At 38.1% G+C, this 24589-nt stretch overlaps 1 protein-coding gene across 3 annotated transcripts in view; it reads right to left on the reverse strand.

Annotated features, from left to right (window-relative positions):
• Positions 1-24589, reverse strand: part of LOC117394352 (neurobeachin-like protein 2) — a 137857-nt gene that overhangs the window by 99888 nt on the left and 13380 nt on the right. For 2 of the 3 annotated variants that reach the window (XM_033992526.3, XM_033992524.3), the window contains exon 2: positions 9334-9422. In XM_033992526.3, coding sequence (XP_033848417.3) covers positions 9334-9422 — 89 coding nt within the window. Of the gene's footprint in view, positions 1-9333; positions 9423-11595; positions 11693-24589 lie in introns of those variants that run through there. The other variant, XM_033992525.3, reaches the window with a different exon arrangement.

Below are 24589 nucleotides of genomic sequence, written 5' to 3' on the forward strand. Positions count from 1 at the left end.
AATTGGGATACAGCATTTTCAAATGATGAACGGAGATCGCTTTTCAGAGCTAGACATTTCGCGTAGCACAGTGTAGTGAGTATGTGAGTACGTGACTACACTGTGACTTGTGTAAATTGCATAAACCAGGTTGAACTCTTGAAGGAGCTGGAGTCTCCTGTGGTTTCTCAGGCTGCTGTTACAAAGAATGTTGGCATGTCAACATCGCTGGCGCCTCGCCTTGTGAGAAGATGTGATTTCATTCTTTTTCATTTAATGTAGAAATAAAAAACAGCGATTAATTTTGTTTTTAATTATATATTTAACATTTAGTCATAATGTGATGTGATTTTTTTCTTTTCATTTAGAAACAAAGTGTGACTAAGGTCGTCTCAACTGCCTCTCGTTTAATTGGGACAGCTGCTTATTCAGGTTTTATCATCCTGATAAAGTGGTGCCGACTGTACTGGATGCAATTAGGTTAAAAAAATGAATACCTTAATTATTTCTAGAACAGCTTTTAAACTAAACATTAAGATGTTTGTTATCTAATCACATGCACATACAGTTTTCAGCTCTATATCATGGCTCACCTCTCCTTTTAGGTAACCTAATAAGCATTAACCTTATGTAAAACCTGTACCAAGTTTTTGTTGTGTAGTTCGCATCCTCTTAGGTAAAACAGTAAGGACTTATTATAAGACAAGACTGGGTCCTCCTGTTAGAAGCAGCTTGGAGACCGTGGTGCAACAATAACATGCTTTACAGCTGTTTTTGAAGACACGGCGCAGTGTTAGAGCTAAACAGCTTGGAAGCCATTTTTATGTGGTCTAGAACAAAGGGGGATAAAGTTTATGATTGGCAAGTTTATATCAGAGTTGACACTTCCTGAGGTAAAAGGTGTTAAGCACTGTCCCATTTATGTTTGTATGAATTTAAGAATTATCTTAAAATCAGTGCTTATACTTTAAGGAAATAGAACTAGTTAATATCAGGCTTTATGTAACTATGTTGGTATAGAACATGTCGGGGTCCAATTCAGGTGGACCAGGGCTTTAATTGAGTTCATTTTAGTTATTCTTAATGTTATCTTATTTATTCCTGATTTGTTTGATTCAGGATATGTTTATTTAGTCTCAGTGTTATCTTTTCTTATTACTTGTTTTGTTTGCAATCTTTGAATTTTCCTACTATCTCTACCATTTACTATTGATCATTCAAGTTTGCAAGAGGTCTTTCTTTGAAGCAAAGGTGTTAAGGCTTACCCTGCTATGTGATGTTCTCATTTCGTACATGAAAAAATAAATCAAGGATACCTTTTGTCAGAAGACTAAGCAGAGTACAGTCGCCACCACTTGCACCATACAGGGTTATATTTTGGGCAGCCGTTTATATCGGACAAATAGTGTTTGCCATTCCCATTGATTTCAATAACAAACCCACTGCTTATACTGTAGTAATCGCTCTTACTAATCCACCAATCAGATGTTTTCACCTTGTTACCTTGCCATTCACATAGATTTCAATACAAAGGCAGCACTTTACTGTAGTAAAAGCTTGACAGATCGGTCAATCATCTGTTTGCACCTCTGTACTGACTGTACCTAGGCTATTTAATTCTTGTATGCAGTGTCAGGTTCATTTACAGTTTGAAAAAACAGCAGAGACTGAAACAGCAAGCAAGCGATGAGCATCAGCACGAAAATTCTGTGTAAATAAAATATCTCTGTTAGATGCTGTGTGCTTGCTAAAGCATGCTTGGAACTGTCAGTCAGCAAACGCAACGTTGCTTCATGAAGCTGGGAATGGACCTGATCATGGACTGGGGAAGGGTATGGGGGTACTCTGTAAATAATGTGTGTTTGTAAACTGTGTTAATCTTGTTCAGATCTGTTAGCATTCTCTGTGTTTTGGTGCTTGTGTACTACAGCTGAAAGATTGTGTGTCAGTGTGTCACTGAGGGGGGTGGGAGCAGATCTGACACAAGCAGTCAGAGATAGGGAGTGTTGGACCAATGAGTGAGGAAGGGGGAGGGACTTGGGTGTGTGTGGAGATGACAGTTTGAAAGAGAGAAGCAGATCTAGCGGCGGGAGAATTGAGAGAGTTAAGAGATGTTGAAATTGTGAGTGAGAGGAGAGGAATGAGAGCCATTGTTTACTAAAAGCTAAAAAAAAAAACCCTGCAGCTCTGTCACAAGCATTAATACCCTGTATCTTTCTAAACAAGGGATTTAGGGGAGCTCCCTAAAAAAATCGGAATCTCAAAACAATAATAATAATACACTAATGATGGGAGCCCAGCTAACAAGATTTAAGTTTTTGCAGGTATCAGGTTTTTAAAGACTGTCACTCGCACCTGTGTACAGAAACTGACCCAAGACTGTCACAGCTACTGGAAGCAGGACGATCTTTTGGAAACAAATTGAACATTTGTGAAACTGCAACAAATATTGTAATGACTGTAATGAGTTTTAGAAAATATTTTTAGCAGATGTGCACAGGCCTGTCGTGGTGTTCACAGATCCAGTCCGAGTTGAGCCTGGCGCAGAGTTCGAATCCTGTTGGGAACGCTCTGAGTTATTAGACATGAATTGGATGATTTAAACTGACTTGTGTTCATTGAAATAATAGGATATACTCTTTGTCAATAATTATAATAATACTGTATATGTTCCTTTCAAAAAGATCTGCATACTCAGTAGAAAACAATGGATAGAAGGTGTGTGCAGTCTATGAAAGCACCTGCTAGAAGGAGTCAAACTCGGCAGGCTCTTATAAGGCCTTGTTAGCACATTCCAGTTTTATGAGAAAAAGTAGCTTCTTTCAATGCTTTACTTTCTTCACTTCATGTCTCATATTAAATCAACCAAAAAACTGGCAAAAGGCTTGTCTTAAAACCTGCTTCAACTGGATTTTGTATGAACAGAGAAAGGGGTCAGACTTAATTCAGTAAAATAATATTAGCAGTTGTTATACTGAAGTTAAACTGTTATACAAATAACTATTATTGTTAAAAGAACATATTACAGTTAAAAACAAAAGAAGTTCAGTACTAACTGACACTGTCAGAATATTGTAATAATTGTACTGTGTTTTAACGAATATAAAACCAGCATAAATAATATTGCAGCAAATTATGAACAGGTTACAATGCTTTGAACTAAGAAAACTGAACAAGTGTTAATGTTAGAAAAAAAAGGTTGTCTATTTGTCTTTGTCATTAGTGCACACACACTCTTGGAAGCCGGTCAGAATATTGCATGTGGAAGTCTGTAACCTTGAAAGAAGCAGGCATCTGGGGGAACTAAACACGGAGGCTAGGTATTGCAAATTAGCAAAAACAAAAAGGTAACCCTTTTTAGACAGAACGATATTTGAAACTAAAAAGACTGATTTTATTTGATTGTGTTGTTACTAAGCATAGAGGTTTTAAAAAAAGTATTCTGATCTAATAAGAGTAACAAAACTCTCTGAAGAGAAATAATGTTTTAAGTATTTTGATCTAATAAGAAACATAATATTTAAAAGTGTTTTTGTTTGGTTAAGGCTCTACTGTAATACAAATTGACTGTAAAAGCAGGAGCGTGCATTTTATTTAATCAATTGAAGAATTAGTTCATTTTCTTTCTCCAACTAAACAAAAAATCTTTTAGACATTACAATATCATTAAAGAATATAAATGTTTAGTTTATATAAAGGTTTTACTACAATAAACAGGAACTGTTAGGTTGGAATATTAGACAAATAAAGTGTAAACTGTATTCAATAATTTTAGTACACAAAAAACCTACTGAAAAATAGCCTTGCCCTTATCTGCCTGCAAGCAGAGCGGTGCTAGATATGGAAGGTTAGTTTTGGCAGTCAAAGTGAGATTTACTTGTAGTCCGCAGTTTTGAATCCAAGGTCTTTCTATGATAAGAAAACCTAGTAGAAGGGAGCATTCCACGAAATAGGGGAGTTGTGTCCAGTCACAGTTCTTATCAAATAAGTAGCGACTTTCGTTGGGAGAAAACTGATTTCATGCGATGAATTTGGAGAAGTGCTTACAATGGTGTTTCATATTAATCAAAACAATAGTCTTGGCAAGAAAACTGGGTGTTTGAATCCTGCTTGTTCAGGCAACTTTTAGAAACAGAGAGAGGTCAGGCATAGTCCAAGAATGGCAGAGTTAAATAAGGCTATTATACTTAACATATTTATAGCTTAAATTTAAATGGAAATAACTGAACTGACCACTGTATGCTTATTCAAAGGCAGTCTTTGTCAAATACTTTGTTAACACACATTTGTATATGAAGTTGAACTGACCCATTCACAACACACTGAAAAAGGTAACATAATATGCAGCTAGGAAGGACATATATATTTGACCCACCTTAATGTAATCAAATACAGCTAGTGTTGCATATTAAAAACATCTGTCATATATATATATATATATATATATATATATATATATATATATATATATATATTATTCGAAAAAGAGAGCGATGAAATCATGTTCCAATATTTTTTGGGAAGAAGTTATATGCAATCAGTTTTGAAAAAGGAGTTGAACAGATCCTTCTAGAATGTATCATTAACTTAAAGATAAGAAATGTCAAGGCCGAGTGATGATTAGATTTACTTGGGACGTGATGTATTCAATGCAGGGAAAATCCTATAAAAACCAAGTTAAAACCCCAGTCAAGTATCGCACGACTTGCTAACTACAAGCTGATGTGATCCATGCTCTGAAGATCTCTGAAAAACTGATTGCTGTTTAGTCGTATTCACAAGTCTCTGCCTTTTGAAGACAGTTCTTATTTTTCAATATATCCTACACTACACTTCCATATACTGAAACGTAAGCATATATTTGAAATTAATATCTCTTTTATATTGATGCATTGCTATATATACAGTATAGAAATTATGTTTTAGTCTTAAGAGAGTGATATATATTGAATGTTCTAGAATTTAGCGGTGGTTTTTTTTAGCTTTTTGTATTTTATAGCCTAAGAGCTAAATATCCAATTAACCAATATAACATAAGCATTTAATAAACCGAAAAGAGCACCACTACTGCTCTGATTCGTTAAAACTTCAAATTAAATGAGTCTGTGTGATTTTCTTTATTATTAAAAAGTCACCTGGATACGTTGCAAGCCCAGCGTACAAACAAAACCACTACAGGAGTTTAAAACTGTCCTCTGTCCTGAGTCCTCCCCTGAGTATAAGAGTGTATATAAATAAAGAGTATGTTGCGAGAATCCTGACAAATTGTTACAGCTGTGTATGATGGTATTTAAAACAGGATTCATTTGTCTGTCTTTTTTACAAATCCGCCCTTACTCTGGTCCTATCGCAGTCGGATATGCAACGGATTACTGTTCTTTTTATTACTTTCATTGGTTTTAATACATCTTTTTTATTAGTGTCACATTAACACAAACACGCCCATTCTAAGCGGTGGCGACTGTATCTCTGCATTTTTAAAGTGGCCACTTAGAACACTGGTGTGTAAACCTTGTATTTGACGCCACCTTTTAGCAGCATAGATTTTGTTGCTAAATCTGGACTTTTTATAGTTAAATCCTGGAAAAAATATGCAATTTACATTAAATCCAGGAAAAAACACCTGTTAAAACATTAGTGTTTTTTGGGGGTTTTTTGCACTTGTCGCTCCATATATGGAAGCCGCCATTTCGGCTCTGTTCACTGCAGTTTCACTGACACTCGCCACTTCAAACAATTTCTCCAGTTCTACAGTGATCATCAACGGCTCATTTGAAAAGTAAGAACTTGGACTAAACAGCTGTTATTTATCTGTACTTATTTAAAATGTTCTATTCTCTCTCTCTCACGCTTTATTGGCATAACTGATTGCCAAAGGAATGATGGGTAAATTCCATCTTTACAATGAACATTTAAAACATATGTAAATAAAACAAAAACCACACAGTATTTCAAACACATCACAATAATAATAATCATTTTTTCCACAATATAAATTGTATGTCACAGGCCCAAATGACATGGATAAGTGTTCTCTGTGGCACATACTGTACACACACACACATTTTATATATATATATATATATATATATATATATATATATATATATATATATATATATATATATATATTTTATTTTTTTATAGAACTGCCCCTTTAGTCATAGTCGTGGCCCCCTTACTGACTAAGCGCTGCCCCAGGGGGTGTGCCCCCAACTTTGCACATCACTGTCTTAGATTACTTAGTCTGTATGTTCATGAAGGCAATATGACCTACAACGACATTTCCAGAGATGCATAGTGATGTTATCCTATAGCATAAAACACTGCATGGCATGGCAACAGCAGGCAGAATGCAAGGGTTAGTAAACAGTATGGGTCATAAAAGACTAGGCTATTATTGAATTATATTCAATGAGTTCCTGTTGCTGAAGTGGCGAAGGTCAGTCCACTCCTCAGCTTTGCACACAATGGTGTGTTCTGGATTGGGATTCACCGAGTATCTTGAATTCACTCATTCACACAGGTTCAACTCCCACCGAGAAGCAACTCTGCTGCAGCAACATGGAATAATCATCATCATCATCATCATCATCCCTTAAAAGACCCATATCCTAGTAGCTCATCACCACTTCTGATAGACTTCACTCAGGAGAGATGGGCTGGGTCATGAACGTGCAGGAAATTACACACAGGCATTCTGTAACCGTCAGGAAATGTGTTGAAACAACTGCTGGTGTAATGCACTCTGCTGGTGTAAGCTTTGCTTACAAGGATATTATAAAATATGATGTTGACAGTTGTGTTGAATTTCATGTCAAGAGGAGGCTGTACATTTTCTCCACAATTTAAATTATATGTCACAGACCAAAATTACATGGATAAGTGGTTTCTCTGTGGCACATATACTGTATATCTAGAAAAACAGGTGGACAAGCATCTGCTTACCTATGCAAATTATCATACTCTCAATGGTAAAGAATGCCCTAGCCAAGCTGCGTCTTCTGGATGAGAGGTTCTCCACATGTGACAGGCGTCTCCACTACATTCGCCTTGCCAGGTATATGCATCCCCACTGGGAAACAATAATATTTCCACAGGCCTGTTTCAATTAATATTGGAGTGTATAAATTACGTCTCACAAAATGCATCTATTGTACATAGGGTTACCTATATAAAATGTAGTTTTGAAAATCAACACAATCACTGTGCCTATGTTTTGTTCTTTTAAATCCCCCCTATCTTCATCTTGCTAAATTTTTTTTAAAGATCTGGTAACGTGAGATTGCTCACCAAAAAATATTTACACTAGTGGCTGCCAACATAGTAACTGCATACACCGATTGGCACCTGCAAGCAGGACACTGATCACAGTCTTTACTTTTTAGTGGAAAAACACTTTCCTTTATTGGACACCATGATTTGACTAAATGGATTTACTACTATATATCACACAGCGATTATCTTTGCCCGTGTGATTTCATTACATATGGTCCACTGTGAAAGCTTAAATGTTTTTCTCCAATATCTAACTTTTCTTTATTATCACAACTTCAAACTACAAACGCAGCTTTATTCATTAGACTTTTTTTCTGTAACAGTTAAACATGAATTAAAACAAATATTTCATCATATTTAACAGATACAATTGCACTGTTAATGTTCAGTAAATACTAATATAGTTAAATATATTGAGCAATACTTAAGGAAATTCAATAAAAATGTAAAATATAAAACATTGGAGGACACTGAGTTAGGCTTATCGTGGAAACGTTTGTCAATGAATTTTAAGTTTCTTCCAGTAGTACTACATATACCAACTTTGAGTGTTTTATAGTTATGGGCAAGTGAGTAGTTGAAGTGCAGCAACATGGACATCCGCAAATAGGAATCTGAATTTACAAAAAAAATCCTAATGGAGGCACATTTACAATATTGGTTTTCATCGGATTTTAGCTTGTCTGAGTTGTTAATGTAAATGAGACTTAGAAGAATTATTATGCAATACAAAACCACGTTAACCAACTGCTTTTAAATACCATGCACAGCTACAGTGTCAAACAGGTGCAAGTCCAAACTCACAGTGCACGCACACACAGAATGTCCTCGGTTATCAGCTGAATGCAATCACAAACATCTAATGGAGTGTCTAAAGGCAGTTATCGTGTTCACCACGCAGACAGATGGACACAATCCAATTTAATGACGAATCTAAAAATTCAAACCCAAATTTGGTCTCTATTCTCCAATAGTAAGAGACTGAAAAGCTGCAGTGTTCAGTTCCAGTCACGCTGCGTGAATACGACTCCAGGTAAACCGTTTACTTCTGTTTGTCCTTCTATGCACTCGGCTTGCTTTCTTGTGGTGGGTAAAACAATCCTGAAAACCTGATTGTGACAGGATAGCAGCGAGCCAGAGACTCAGAAGCCAGGAAACTGCAGTACAAACCACAAATGCATACTTTAATAAACAAAAACTTTAAACCAAACAAAAAACACAGGAACAAAAGTAACAAATAAACAGGCACATGGGCCAAAATAATGGTTTAAACAAACACAAAAACGTAAACTGGGCATTCACCTTCACTACTTACAAAATACAAAAAACTGTCCAGGGTGGGCAGAGCCTTCACTCAACTTTACAAAAACAACAGGTGCATAAACACAGTAACAAAACAGTGTACACTCACCAAACTCATCTCCCCCAGTGGAGCCCTAGGCTCTCATTTTATGTGATGTGGCTGCTCCCAATTAGCACTTAATCATTTAATTAAGGAGCAGCCACATTCTCACATGTTTTTGGCAGGGACAGGAATTAACCTCATCCCTGCCAACCACCACAAAACACTACACTATTTATTGGCAGAGCTCTTGCTCTGCCACACCGATCTACTTGTTAAAGATCTAGACAGCACCAATACCTCCCTAGATTTGTTTTTGTGTGCTTTTTAAAATACAGCAAGCTTGTCATCAATTTGTGAACCACAGAAAGATCTTGATTTATGCCTTTGTTTTCATTAACCTTTCTTGTTTCTCACATATAATTTAAATCTTCTAGAAAGGACCCCTTAGTGAACTGAATGATTCCCTGTATCAACCCTTTTCATCCTGGATATCACAGCTGTCCAATAGCACAGTAGCTGGTGTTATCTACAGTAGGATATACCACTCAATTTTTCCGATTCCTCTTTGCTAGCTTCACTTCAACAACAGATGCTGGTGTTCCATGTATAGCCTAGTCTGGGGTGCCAATGATTTGTATTAAAGACATGACATCAGCTAAAACTGTGTGGCTGTGCAGAACGACAAAGTTCTAAACATAAAAACAAACCAAATAAAAAGCTCTTGTACTCACCGCCTGGGACCCAAGGAGTTGACATCAATGATTTTCTCAAACTGGGTCACAAACGCCTCCAGCCACTGCTGCAGGTAGACAAGGTCCTTCTGAGAAGCAGCAGAAACAAACCACAGTTAGAAAGGAGAGAGCAGGGAGCAGCCATCCTTATTTATGTACGGAAATAATATATTGCGAGCAACTGACTGTACACGTCGATTATTTGCCAGATTCCAGAATATTCCAGTTCATTTTATTTTGACACAAGTGTCGTCTCATGCATGGCAGACTAACAATTGATCAAAAAGACATGGATAAAAGCACCCTCTATGTACTGGGTTATTTATTTATTTATTTATTTTTTATTAAAACACGATTTACAAGTTCATATGTCCAGTTGACCCCGTCTCTTATGGTATAAGTGTGTCTTCTTGTGATCATTTTGGTTTTGCGGTCCTCTTGCTCACCCAAAGTGTTCAAGGGAAGACACTCTTCTACCATAAGAGATAGGGTCAACTAGACATAGTGACTTATTATCGATGACAATGTGAATGCTACTCAGACAGGCCCAGGACGTGTAACCAGCATGAGAAAAACCAACCTCTCCACACAGTACAAATTAGGAAAACCAGTGAAGATAGAGTCCGAACTCCTTCCTGCTCAGCTGATAAACACAGTAGAAAGGTTCCCTACAGAGGTAACTGCCATGAGCAAACAATAGCTGTATCTGTGTGTGAGGCAAGCACTGCAGTCATTTCCTGTGCCTGACCTGAACACAGAATGCATAGCAGCACAGCTAACCAGCACAAATTTAAACTCTGACAAGGAGACAGCTTTGCTGTAACGACTACTAGACAATGGATCAATCCCCGTGACCTGTTTTTTTTTTTTTGTTTACAATCAGCTGTTATCTTATGAGGACATCATATGATCAGAAGTATGGGTAATCAGATATGACACTGTGTTTTAACTCCAGTCCATCATGTTCTTCCACAAGACAGTGGTTCAGTTGAAGATACTGTAGGTGTGCTGGTAAATGCGCAAAGATCACACAGTGGTTACTGAATCTACAGTACCTAGTTCAGGGCAGAGTGGCTTTGTTATCCCATTAACTGTACAGGAAACCACCAGAGAGAGAGACCCCTGCAACACAAAACCTCAGGTGAAACAGCGTTACTGTACAGGGGGGGGACTGACTGTGAATAGAAACCTCAAGAGTCATCCTCAGGTCTTTCTCTTCCTCTCTTTCATTTCTCCCTCCCGCCAAACTCTCACTTTCACAACTACTGAAATATTTGAACAAGCACTGCTTAAAATGCATTTGTGTAAGTGACTGTATTAAAAAGATACCATGCAAAAGAAGCTATTGCATCAGTGACACACATTCTACATTTATAAGGTGTGCTACTGCACTTTGGCAAAATACAATTTTTACTTGAGAGATATACTGACCACGAATCCACACCATCTGTACATCACATTTATTAATCATTCAAGAACCATTGATGGACTATGTGTAGCTCCTGTATGTAGTGCTTTTTGGTAAACACCTCTATAACAATACAGAGGAGGTCCTATGATACAGTACAAACTAAACAAAACTACACAACTACAGTTCCTCACTACTGCTTTTAAATCCATTATAGCACAAGTGTGTCTAGTCTCAAAACTTTAAGGACTGTTTTAAGGAAAATAAACCTAGTTCATAGATCAAGAAACCCATTTTCAACTGTTTTAGAGGGAGTTAGAATTTTATTTTTTTAAAAGCACTGTTTATTCAAATACAGTATTTATAAGGCCTTTTAAATACAAAAAAATAAATAAATAAATAAAACAACAAAACAGCATGTCTTGAAACAGTTCTAAGGTTTTGTGAATATAGCCCAATGTTCTAATTCCACTGTAAAGCACTTTGGGATGGTATACCACAGCTTGTCACTATACAAATGCAAATTGTTGTTTTTATCCCCCAAGTTCTTATCTTTTCTGTCCCTCAAGCTAAAACTCATCCTGCTTCACTCTTTCTGTCAGTTGTCACTCTGCGTCTCTCTTGGTCCCTTTTCTCTCTCTCTACACTCCTCTATTCGTCTATCACCTCCCCATTACAGTACCTCTGTACTGCCCTTTCTCCCTCTCCATCCACTTTCCTTTATTCTTTCCCACTGCCTATATCACTGGAGGGAAGCAGTTTGTCCGAATCGTTCTCAGATGTGCCCCCGACTCCATTTCACTACTCCCCGGCTACCCTCCCTCACACTGCCCTTCTCTCTCTCAGCAGTTTACCTCGAGCTGTGTGAGCGAAGGCAGCTCCATGGTGCAGTGCCTCCACTGTCTAGCAGCACGTCCGCTCTGAGCTGATTCCAAGCAGCATAAACTGCGCAACTCCACCAGGCATAGCTGCTCTGAACTCCACACAACAAGGAAGTGTCAAGTCAGTTTAACTGAAAACAAAACTCAAAACACACTTCCTTTACAGCTAAACCGCTTCTCAAACCCTTTATTTGTGTGTGTGTGTGTGTGTGTGTGTGTGTGTGCTTTTGTGCATGGGCACATTTAATTACTGTATATATGTCAGTAGAACTTCATTGTCTTGTGTGGGTGTGGTGGAACAGCATTACAAAATGTTCCATTTTACTAATAAATTCAGGCACATTATTTACTGTAACTTAAGTTTCCAAGACTTGCTTGTACTTCATCACTTATGTCAAGAAGGAGTATAGTATATCATTAACAGCAAAATTATACATTGCTTGCAGGTTTCAGATGCCTACTTAAATGTAGGCATATATAAAACTTACAGTGCCGTGAAAAAGTATTTGCCCCGTCTGATTTTCTGAATTTTTGCATATTTCTGACACTGAATGTTATCAGATCTTCAACCAAAACCTAATATTAGATAAAAGGGACCCTGAGTGAACAATTAACACAAATTTGATAAATATTTCATTTATTTATTAAAGAAAGTTATGCAACACCCAATGCCCCCGTGTGAAAAAGTAATCACCCCCTTAGACTGAATAACTGTTTACGCCACCTTTAGCAGCAATAACTGCAACCGAACGCTTCCTGTAGTTATTGATTAGTCTTTCACAGCGCCGTGGAGGAATTTTGGCCTACTCCTCCATGCACAACTACTTCAGCTCAGTGACATTTGGGGGTTTTTGAACATGAACTGCTCTTTTCAGGTCCTGCCACAACATCTCAATGGGGTTTAGGTCTGGACTTTGACTAGGCCATTCCAAAACTTTAAATTTCTTGTTCTTCAACCATTCTGATGTAGACTTGCTTGTGTGTTTCGGATCATTGTCTTGCTGCATGACCCAGCTGCACTTCAGCTTCAGCTCATGGACGGACGGCCTGACATTCTCCTGTAGAATTCTCCGATACAGAACAGAATTCATGGTTACTTCAATGATGGCAAGGCGTCCAGGTCCTCATGCAGCAAAGCATCCCCAAACCATGACACTACCACCACCATGCTTGACCGTTGGTATAAGGTTCTTACTGTGGAATGCAGTGTTTGGTTTTCGCCAGACATAACGGGGCCCATGTCGGCCAAAAAGTTCCACTTTTGACTCATCTGTCCATAGAACACTGTTCCAGAACTCTTGAGGATCATCCAGGTGCTTTTTGGCAAATAACTTTTTCACACCTGAAGATTGCATGTTTGATTACCTTGCACACCAAACAAATGAAAGCACCACCAAACTTTGGTGTCATTTTTTCTCTCAGACTCCCGCTATATACTACTACAACATATTCCAGAAGAATGCTTTCACTTAATGAACAAATTCCATATATATATATAGATATATATATATATATATATGTATATGTGTGTGTGTGTGTGTGTGTGTATACAGTGCCTATAAAAAGTCTACACCCCCTTGAACTGTTTTCACATTTTGTTGAGTTTCATGCATTTAAATGAGGATTTTTTTCCACTTATCTACACACCTTACTCCACACTGTTAAGGGGAAAAAAGTTTTAATTGAGAAAAAATTAAATACAAAACTGAAAGATCATAATTGGATAAGTTTCCACCCCCCTGAGTTAATACGTGGAAGCACCTTTGGCAGCAATTACAGCTGTGAGTCTGTTGGGATAGGTCTCAACCAACTTTGCACACCTAGATTTGGCAATATTTGACCATTCTTCTTTACAAAACAGTTCAAGCTCTGTCAAGTTCCTTGGGGAGCGTTGATGGACAGCAATCTTCAAGTCATGCCACAAATTTTCGATTGGATTTAGGTAAGGGCTCTGACTGAGCCACTCAAGGACATTTACCTTTTTGTTCCTTAGCCACTGCAGTGTAGCTTTGGCTGTGTGCTTTGGGTCGTTGTCATGCTGAAAGGTGAACTTCCGTCCCAGTTTCAGCTTTCTTGCAGAGGGCAGCAGGTTTTCCTCAAAGACTTCTCTGTACTTTGCTCCATTCATTTTCCCTTCTATCCTGACAAGTGCCCCAGTCCCTGCCGATGAGAAACATCCCCATAACATGATGCTGCCACCACCATGCTTCACAGTAGGGATGGTGTTCTTTGGGTGATGCGCTGTGTTGGGTTTGCACCAAACATAACGCTTTGCATTTCGGCCAAAAAATTCCATTTTAGTTTTGTCAGACCACAAAACTTTTTGCCACATGGCTACAGAATCTCCCAAGTGTTTTTTTGCATACTTCAAACGGGATTCAAGGTGGGCTTTCTTGAGTAATGGCTTCCTTCTTGCCACCCTACCATACAGGCCAGATTTGTGGAGTGCTTGGGATATTGTTGTCACATGTCTTCTTTATACTGCTTACGGGTCAAGAAAGTCCCATAAGATATGAAAACCTGACACACGTATACAAAAATTAAATAATAAAAAAGAGCAGGAGTATTTAGTTCAGCCTCAGCTTTCAGTCAATAAGCTTGTAGTCAATAATAATACAAAAAAGTACCATGATATAGTCTTACTAGTGTGGCTACAGTTTTATTTAGCTGAATAGAATCAGATGTAGATAAAAGCTAAATCTCTGTTGACAGTTATTTTTTTGAAGATGTTTATGTCAGGTAGCTCCACCGAGATGCAGCCAAGTTGGACGAGTGATTACGGTATACATATATTTTTTTGGCCAGGGAAGGGGGATTTTATCTAGGCCATAATTATTTCAACTGTTTTTTAAATTTAGCCAAGACACGCCCTGGACATCCGCTTCATCCGAAACTTCAATATTCACAGCGCAGACCTCCTAGAGACCCCCAAAATGTCTTCATTAGCAGCAATATCACCCCACCCCCTTTCCTTCTGTTGAAAACCTTTTGACTATGCTTCAATTTTGAATGCAGATATACCAGTATATGACAAAGTTGCAGCTTCCTGGAGATTCTTTGTTTGCAGAGACTATTTTGTGAGGTGAAGTACTGACACCACTGCATGAAATTGTGACCTGGCAGGCTAAAGTATTACAAGACTGCCATCTATTTAGAATCACAAGATTTAAAAGGTAGAAAAGCAGTGATGTAATAAAAAGAGAACCTGTTCTCATCAATATTAAAATAATTCTGGTGTTTCTTTATGTATTATTAATATTTAAACACCACTCAATAATTAAATATCACTTAACCTTTGGATCACTTATTCATATCTAAGCTGCAGCATGTACAGCTAAAAAAAAGCTTGTATTCATGTTTACATAAAGAAAAAAGTGGACATTCTCACATGCTGACTAAGGTGATAAGGGGAATAAGGCAATCTATGGGCCTGCAGACTCATTAGAGTGCATTATCAAATTGTAGCCACGCTTGAAGATAATTACTACAATTAGGAAGTGGTTTGGAATTTTAAATGGTTTTCAAGTGATTATAAGTCAACTATGATTATAAGCCGATATTACTGCAGTTCAACAATAGGCATCATGTGAAGGACTGTTTAACAGTGATGGAAAGGAGAATATAGGTTCTGTAAATTTAGGGTTACCATATGACTCTGTGTTCACTGGGACAGTTCAGGCTTTTTAACTCACTCCCCAATGAGTATGTCAAGTATAGTCCTGCTTCTCTTAAAGAAAAGAAACAAGTGATAGATACCCGAGACGTAACGAAACGTACCAGAATGCACTGACCCAGTGAAATTGAGTCATATGGTAACCCTATGTAAACCAAAAAGATAACATTTTTGGGGAAAATGGTTTACTGAATCAGTTGCCATGGCAGACACATGGGCCCAACACTGTACAATTCTTGTCTCCTTTACACTGTAAACACTGCGAATAATGATGGTGGAACTGGAGTCTCAAACTACTTGACACACATACAATATACAAGATGGTTGTTACTGGTGGACAGTTGCTATTCAGGATGTTTGTGTGAACAAAAGTACAGCCCCGCAAACTGGCATTACACATGTTTGTTCCTTACCTGTCAGCATCTAGATTGGTTTCTAGTAACACTGAATGCACTGTCCATTACAGTGGTCAATGTGTAAGACAGCTGTCTTTTTACTTCAGAGTTCTGGACTAGCTGAGTATTATTGTTGAGAAGTGAATACCAAATTACAGCTTTGGGAAGGTTATTGTGTAGGAACACCAGAGTCCACCCTCTGGGAATCAAATGCAAAATCTACAAAAGGTAGAATATTAACTTTTGTAAAGCTTTTGGTTCTTCTTTTACAAGCAGCTGGAATTAAAATACAGACAACATGTTCCAAATATGTAACTAACCTTGTTTTAAGTGGACATAGAGTGGTACCCATAATTAATGACCGGGTTAGATTCTCAAAGCTATTTACAATTCTAAAACAATCATACACAACTCATGGCTACTCACAAGCCCCAGCTGGTTTGGTAACTTTATTGGGTGTGTTATTACTTTGTGAAGATGTCATGCTAATGACGTTCTGAAGTAAATAGCTTCGAGAATCGAGCCCCTTATGATTAGGGCGTCTGATTTTTACCTGGTTTCACCCGATTTCTCCCCCCGAACGTTTTTTTCTGCATTCGGGTTAAACCCCAAAAAACTTCCCGAATAGGCACATACTGTACATGAATAAACGCAAGCGCAGTTGTCTGTGATTCAAACGCAACAGAGCATGACGGTAAGCTGATTTACCGATTACAAAAATGTGGCTTCTTAGTGTAATTATATATATATATATATATATATATATATATATATATATATATATATATATATATATATATATATATATATATATATATATATATATCTTTAGATTTTTCAAAATTACAGCAACATAGCTTTAAAGTTTTTGCTTTCTTTTGCACACTTTTCTTCCCAGTTATTTGTATTACGAGTGTGTGTTTAGGCCAAGAGCATTTAGATCGTTCGATCGTTTCTCTTTGTAAAACAGCATGGAGTAAAGTGGTTTAGTTTTCCCCTATGTTCTGCGTGCAATTATACTTGAAACTCCGCTACAAAATAAAACTTGATTGGAAGTATGTATGTGTGTGTGTGACAGAGAAAGAGAGAGAGTGGGGAGAGAGATAGATGTCGTCAAAAGTTTGCATACTACGATGTGTGGAAATACACACTTTGTGCTTAAGCATTTGTTTATTTCCAAAACCCGATTTCTACCCGAATATTTATTTTTTCTTGATTATATATTAAAAAATCCACCTGATTTCACCCGTTTTTTTCATTAAATAATTCTACCCGATTTTTTAAAAAGCAAGCATTCACCTCAATTTGGAAAAAAATTTCACCCGAAAATCAGATGCCCTACTTATGATTTAAGATAATCATTAATCATTTAACTGCCTGAATGTACTGCTTGTCAATTACATACTTCAGTAGCAATTAATGGTTTACCCTAAACCCCAAATAAAATGAAAACAAATTTGTTTAGTAAAGAAATGTCTTGGTCATAAATTCCAACCACCCACTAGAGTGTATCGAATTTTGATTCTAGACCCAAGTAAGGGGTTAATACTTCAACTGCTGGTGAAAACAGGTCGCTATGGCAATAGCAGACATGATAACTTTACTTTATTAAAAGAGATGTCAAGTCTAAACGTTAGTCACTGAACTTAAGTTTCTTTAGCACTGAGAACACCAGACGTCAGGTCGTATTTAGTGACACTGCAAACCCATGAGGTATGTAGAAAATTAAAGCGGACAGACACAGAGTGAAGCTCCTGCAGAGCACTCAGTGTGGAACTGGTACAGTAGCCAACCTATTTAAACAGGCACCATTGATATTAACTCTTTGAAGACCTGATTAAAATAAATATATATTTAAGAAGATTATACTTAGTTGAGATTTTTTTTTCACATGAATATTTATAAAAATTTAAAAAAATATTGGGTGGCTCCCAAATAAGATGCTTCTTAAAAGGAAAATTGCAGCATTGGAGAAAGTTCATTTAATCCCAAGGATTAAAGGAATGAGTAATGAAGAGGGTGTTGACGGAACTGAATCTATTTAGCCTTAAAAAAAGAAGGGTAACTGGAGACTCAAAGTTTTTTTAAATCTTAAAAGGAGTTGACAAAATTAACCATAGGGAATACTATGTTCAGCACAGAAACCAGGCCCAGAGGACACACTTAAGTTAAGTGGAAAAATTTAACTTAAGACAGAGGGAATGAGACACTTGTTTACACAGAGGGAGAGGAGGGTTTGGAATGGGTTACCTAGGCACATTGTTGGTGCTGAATCAATAGGATCCTTTAAGAACCCACTAGATAGTCTGGTATCAATCAGCTACTCAGAACCAGACGAGCACTGAAAAGCCGACAGGAGTCCTCAAGTTTGTACATTTTTTACTGTTCTCATGTTATGTTTTTTAACATAACAGAGATACCGACGAGTGTGGCAGCAAACCTGGTTCTTTACAGTTTGTTCATCACGTACTGTAATCTCACCACAATTACATTATTCCAGTTCAATGCTTTCACGGTCATAAAAAATGCATTCTGCATGGGTGGTCATCTATGACTGGAGCCAAGGACAAATCCACAGATCTACCATTATGCAATCCAAGATCCCTGCTAAATTGGGCTCTGTGAAACCAACAAATAGAGTTCGATTGGAATAAACCTCTGTGTAGTAAATATGATGTTACATTTAATGGGAATCAATTGGCCTTTATTTAAAAGGCTGTGTGAAAAGGTTCAAAGAGTTCAAAGGGCTCCGATTTCAAAATCCACCATCATGTCAACCCCCTCGGATAAAAGCCTGAATTTCAGTGCAGACCAGAATAGCAGACTCACACCATCAAGAAATATAGAGCAATCGCTACAGAGTTACAGAGTGCATCTCAGTCCTGTACAAACAGGCAGAGTCCAGGCAGCAGGCAAGCCACATCTGAGTTGCAGAACCTGTAACCCTACTTCCCACATATTGACACGTGGGAGTATTGCAATGTTAACCAAGTCTGTGATCTGAAAACAACCCTGCTGGAGCAACAGGTATGAATCACTGTACAGAACCTTTGTGGGAAATTACAACATTATGACTTCATTTTTGTCAACATGCAAGTGCAGCATCACCCTATTAGAACCTATTGCTAGCAACTACTGTCACGGACAGAAAATTCTAAATGTTTAACACATTGAACATTCCATATAAAACTGCTTAAAACATTCAACTTACAGTATCTACTCAAATACGCTACTTAGCTACTCATTCATTCCTGAGAAAGTCAATGTATTTGTTATAATCTTAAAATTACTTTAATCCTTGTTTTACAAGGAAACACATAGGCCTAGTTATCAAAATTGAACCATGCAGGTAGTGCTAAAGTCCCTCTGGATTAAAAAAAAAAGTTATGTTGGTGGTGGAACTGTACTGTACTTTCTTAATTTAATTACTTACAATACATTTAAGGGACGGTAACTTGGCTACCACTAATCACACTGAGTGGGAGTTGGGTCTATCATACACACAGTGAAAAAGAAACCACTCTGAACAGGATTAAAAAATGGACTGTACTGTACACACAGTAGGCAGACAGGCAGCTATCCTTTCTTCATATACAGCCACCAACTCCTCACTGTCAGACAGATTTGGATTCCATATTCTGGAAATTCACAGTTGAACTCCATACTGTACATGCTTTACTTTTAATTCTAATACATTTTAATAATGTTAATAAATATTAGTTATTGTATGGTTGCATCAGAGCTCAGCCTTTTAATTTTGCAAACAGGGCTTCATGGCAATGTGCAAACAATCAAGAAATAATTTAAAACCAGCCTCTTGCGTCCTTCATATGGAGAGATTAAGTTCTGCCAGCCCCTTGACTGGGGCTGACTGACAGGGTTGGATTCAAAGCGATTTAATCTCGGTCTGCAGCGGATTTCAGACCTCTTTCCAGTTAATCTCAGTGGCAGATGGAAACGTGGCTTTGCTGAGACCCTCTGCATCTCCCAGACCAGTCTTCAGCAGCCAAGCTGCACAATGCAAGGGGCTCATGATGAAGATGGTTAGAACAACAAACAACAACAGAGCCTAATTATGGAAGGAAATTATCGGGTTTCACGTGGACTGGTTATTGCTTCACTGCACCCTCCGAGATCACTTGCAACAAATCATTACAGCAGTTTAATAACACTAATACCATTTTTCTAATCCTAATCTTCTTTGTAGTGCTTCATTCTCTTACACTCTCGACCCAGAACACTGCATTCTACACATGATGAATAACAATCGATTCAACACGGTTAGCATGTATTGATTTTGTGGTCTGTTCAGTATGACATCATTCATTTTCCCTTCTCCAATATTCAGTAGGATGTGTTGAAAAAGTAAATGTTTTAAATATCAGATTATGTAAAAGTTCAAGCAATTCCACATTATTATGTGTGTTAACCAAGGTTTTAAACTCAATTTTCTTTCCCTATTAGTACTGGTATATCTTTTATTGTGCTGAGAATCTGACAAACATTGACCAGGATATGCAAATATTTCAAATACAACTCCATAGATAAACTGCTGCCATGATATGATTGTAACTAGACCACTGGAGTGACTTTGAACTATAACACATTCAGAGATGGAGTCCCGAGACCCGGTCTCGGTCTCGAGGCCACATTTTTTTTTTTTTTTTTATTTAGTCGTTGCCAATTAGTTTTTATTATTTTACTCCCCAATTTGAAATGCCCAATTATTTTTTAGGCTCAGCTCATCGCTACCACCCCTGCGCTGACTCGGGAGGGGCGAAGATGAACACACGCTGTCCTCCGAAGCGTGTGCAGTCAGCCGCCCGCTTCTTTACACACTGCAAACTCACCGTGCAGCCGCCTCAGAGCTACAGCGTCGGTGGACAATGCAGCTCTGGGCAGCTTACAGACAAGCCCGCAGGCGCCCGGCCAGACTACAGGGGTCGCTGGTGCGCGGTGAGCCGAGGACACCCTGGCCGACCTAACCCTCCCTCCCCCCGGGCGACGCTCGGCCAATTGAGTGCCGCCCCCTGGAAGCTCCTGTCCACGGTTGGCTGTGGAATAGCCTGGACTCGAACTCGCGACGTCCAGGCTATAGAGCGCATCCTGCACTCTAGCGAGTGCTTTTGCTGGAACGAGGCCACATTTTAAGGTCTTGATCTTGGTCTCTGGCCATCTGGTCTTGGTCTCAGTCTCGGTCTCGTTACGTTTGGTCTCGGTCTCGTTATGTTTGGGTCTTGACTACATTTCTGAACACATTACCAGGGAGTACCAGAAAGAAACAGCCGATTCATCCGTAGCTGCTCTTCTGCCCAAGTTGTCTGCAATACACATATAGTTACAGGCTAGATTACCCAAAGGGTCTTAATATTAAGTTCCACTACCAGCCCCATTTTGTACAGCAGTCTATTGCCTAAAAAAACTAAACAAAAGGGAACTTCATCCAACGTGTCAGATCAATATATCACTGTCACAGACAGCTTGGTGGTGACATCAGACCAGGAAGAAATACACATTCAGTCATTCAATTGCACATTCTACACGTGTCCACACAAGACAGAGTTAGGAAGAGCAAAAAGTAAAAAGCCACTTGGATCTTGCTTTCTATTCTTTACATGCTAAATCAATTAGGAATATCTTGAATACTTTGGAAAATATGAACATGTATATTTATAGATAGCCGCCTCAAACTTCACTTCCTGGACATTGTTATCGCTTCCTTGGGTAAATATGCTGAACTGGAAAAAAGGGGCACCAGTCGTGCCCTTCCATTCGCTATGCAGATCTTACATGTGCAGTTTTGAAAGAAGCACATGTCATCACCAACATGCATTTACTTTATTTTAAATCTAGGTTAAAGAAAGATCTCAGTTTGTATGCATGTATTTCAAGTATTCTGCTAGTTTCACTTCCCAAGTCATTTCACTGCCTAGGTATAAACAACATGTTTTTTTGCTGTAGTAGGTAAACGTGACATTGTACACTAGCATTTTATTTGCTTTAATACTGCATGCTTGCATTGTTGCAATGGTGCGTGTGTATTATAATATGAAGTCTGTTTGTGACCCAGATGATGTGTTGATTTCAGGTACTTTCCCTGTTGCTTGGTGAGTCACCAAAGCTCTTCCGCTGCAGTGAGGAGGTTATAGTAACATGTTACACAAATGTATTGTGGTTTGGTGTTTTTTTGTATAAAAAGCGCTATATATACACTACCGGTCAAAAGTTTTAGAACACCTCCATTTTTCCAGTTTTTATTGAAATTTACGCAGTTTAATGTCTCAATGTACTCTGAAATTAAAACATAGAACAAATAAACAATTGGAGATAAAAAATAAATCATGGAATTGTTTTAATTAACAAAATTTAATCTAAATTTTTGACTCAAAGTAGCCACCTTTTGCAGATATAACAGCCGAACACACTCGTGACATTCTTTCTACAATGGAAATCAAATATTGTTCGGAAAGTTCTTCCCAACACTGTTGCAGAAGTTCCCACAAATGTGTTGCACTTGTAGGTTGCTTTGCTTTCACCCTTCTGTCCAGTTCATCCCAAACCAGCTCGATGGGGTTTAAGTCTGGAGACTGTGCTGGCCATGTCATGATTTGAAGCCTATCGTCTTGTTCTTTTCTTCTAAGGTAGTTCTGACATAGCCTGGAGGTATGTTTTGGGTCATTATCTTGCTGTAGGATGAACCCCTGACCAACTAGGCGTATACCAGAGGGTATTGCATGGCGCAGCAAAATGCTGTGGTAGCAGTTTTGGTTCCGGGTGCCACTCACTCTGTGCAAGTCACCGACTCTGGATCCAGCAAACAAGCCCCAGACCATCACGCTTCCTCCTCCATGTTTGACAGTTGGTGTCAGACACCGAGGAACCATCCTTTCGCCTACTCAACGGCGTACAAAAACCCTGCGTGATGAACCGAAAATTTCAAATTTTGATTCATCGGTCCATAAGACCTTCTTCCAGTCTTCAGTAGTCTACTGGCGGTGCTTCATGGCCCAGGCAAGCCTCTTTTTCTTATTTTGCCATCTTAGCAATGGCTTTCTTATTGCCACTCGACCTGTCAAACCTGCAGCTCGAAGTCTTCTCTTCACAGTTGAAACTGAGACTTGCTTACTTCGACCAGTGTTAAGCTGTGCTTGAAGCTGTTGTCCTGTGAGACGCCTATCATGCAAGCTGTTGACTCTCAGAAACTTTTCTTCTGATTCTGTTGTGGCTTTGGGTCTGCCAGACCTCTTCCTGTCAGAGTTTCCTCCAGTTTCCAAGTGCCTTTTGATGGTGTAGGAAACTGTACTCACCGACACCTTGGCTTTCTTTGCAATTTCTCTAAAGGAAAGACCTACACTTTTAAGGGTTATAATGGTCGGTCTGTCTTCCTTTGGTAATTGCCTTTTTCTCGCCATTATGAGAGCAATATACTACTTCCTGCAGTACAATACTGTCCAAATAATGCTTAAGAGGGTGTAGTAACACAGTCTGTTCCAACACTGCTTTTATACAGACAGAGGGTTTGTAAGTAATCAACAAAAGTTGGGACACCTGTAGGAATTGTTAGCATCAACTTTCAAGGCTTAATTTACTTCCATTGCTGCAGAACAGCTGTAAGTTGTTAACCCAGTACTTGTTCCCTGAAAAAGGCCTTTTTGTAGAACTCTGAAATGTACATTATTTTTCAGTTTTTGGTAACCTTAACTTTTTTTTTTAACCTCTGGTCGTTTACTGCTTACCTTTGTACCATTTCAGGTTATTCACTGGACTTAAACTGCTTAAATTTCAATAGAAACTGGAAAAATTGGGGTGTTCTAAAACTTTTGACCGGTAGTGTAAATGCAATAAATAAATACATAAATACATAAAAAATCGATAGTACTATGCTGGAACCAAGCTGTTCACAACTATCAGAGAAAGAGAACAAAAATACACCCCTCCAACTAAACTGATAATAAATATGGTTCCACGCAGACTGCTGGATTTAAACTCGTAAGCAATTCTGCATTGTTGGGTGCAATCTCTGTCCATTTCTCCTGTTTTTTTCACCCTGAAGACGATCTCTTGGTTTGTTGTTATTTTGTAAATACAGCCATGCAGTACATCTGGAGAAGTTCTGGCTATCTGTCATCTGTGAGCTGAAACTATTTTAAAAGTTTATCTTATTACATTAATATTATATTTTATTGTGTACATTACAGTAAGTAATAGAGCAAAATATCATACAGAAAGATCTTTGTCAAGTCCACATTTTTTTTCACCTGTTTCTTTCATGATATTGTGTGTGCTGTGTATAGTAAAATAAGCTATTGTAATAATAAATATCTCCTGAATATAATTTATTGGCATTAAGTATACAATATTAAATTGCAAGTCATCCTGGCAATTTGGAATTTACTAAAAACAATTCATGAAAACACTCTGCAGCAAAAATACTCCCACTGTCCTTTCTTTGAGCTTTTTTAATTGATCTTCCTTGTGTCTCCCTCCCTTAAAAAAAAAAAAAGCCCATCTATCTGCCACCACTTCGCCTCCTTGTGTTTCAACCAGCTGACAGTGCCTGAACAGCCCCTTAGCAAACTACACCCTCAGAGAGTACGAGAGATTAGATCCCATTTCCTCATCTACCTGCAGGGCTCAGCATTACAGAAGTCTTCAACTGTGCTGTAGGTAAACACAAGTGCCTTTCTAAACCAACAACACATGGTCATTAGATATACACAGTAAAATGAAACTGAGAAGTAACATTAGAAAATGTTTGTGACGTGTTTGTCAGTTTCTTTTGTCTTATGTTTTTTACTTAAATCACTCTACAGCCACAATTTACAGAAAGGCTGTAAATCTATGCTAAATACATAAACCAAAGGTTTCACAGATCTTGATCAGCACTAATCTTGGACTA

This window comes from Acipenser ruthenus, chromosome 3 (assembly GCF_902713425.1).
Source record: "Acipenser ruthenus chromosome 3, fAciRut3.2 maternal haplotype, whole genome shotgun sequence".
Taxonomy (NCBI): Eukaryota; Metazoa; Chordata; class Actinopteri; order Acipenseriformes; family Acipenseridae; genus Acipenser; species Acipenser ruthenus.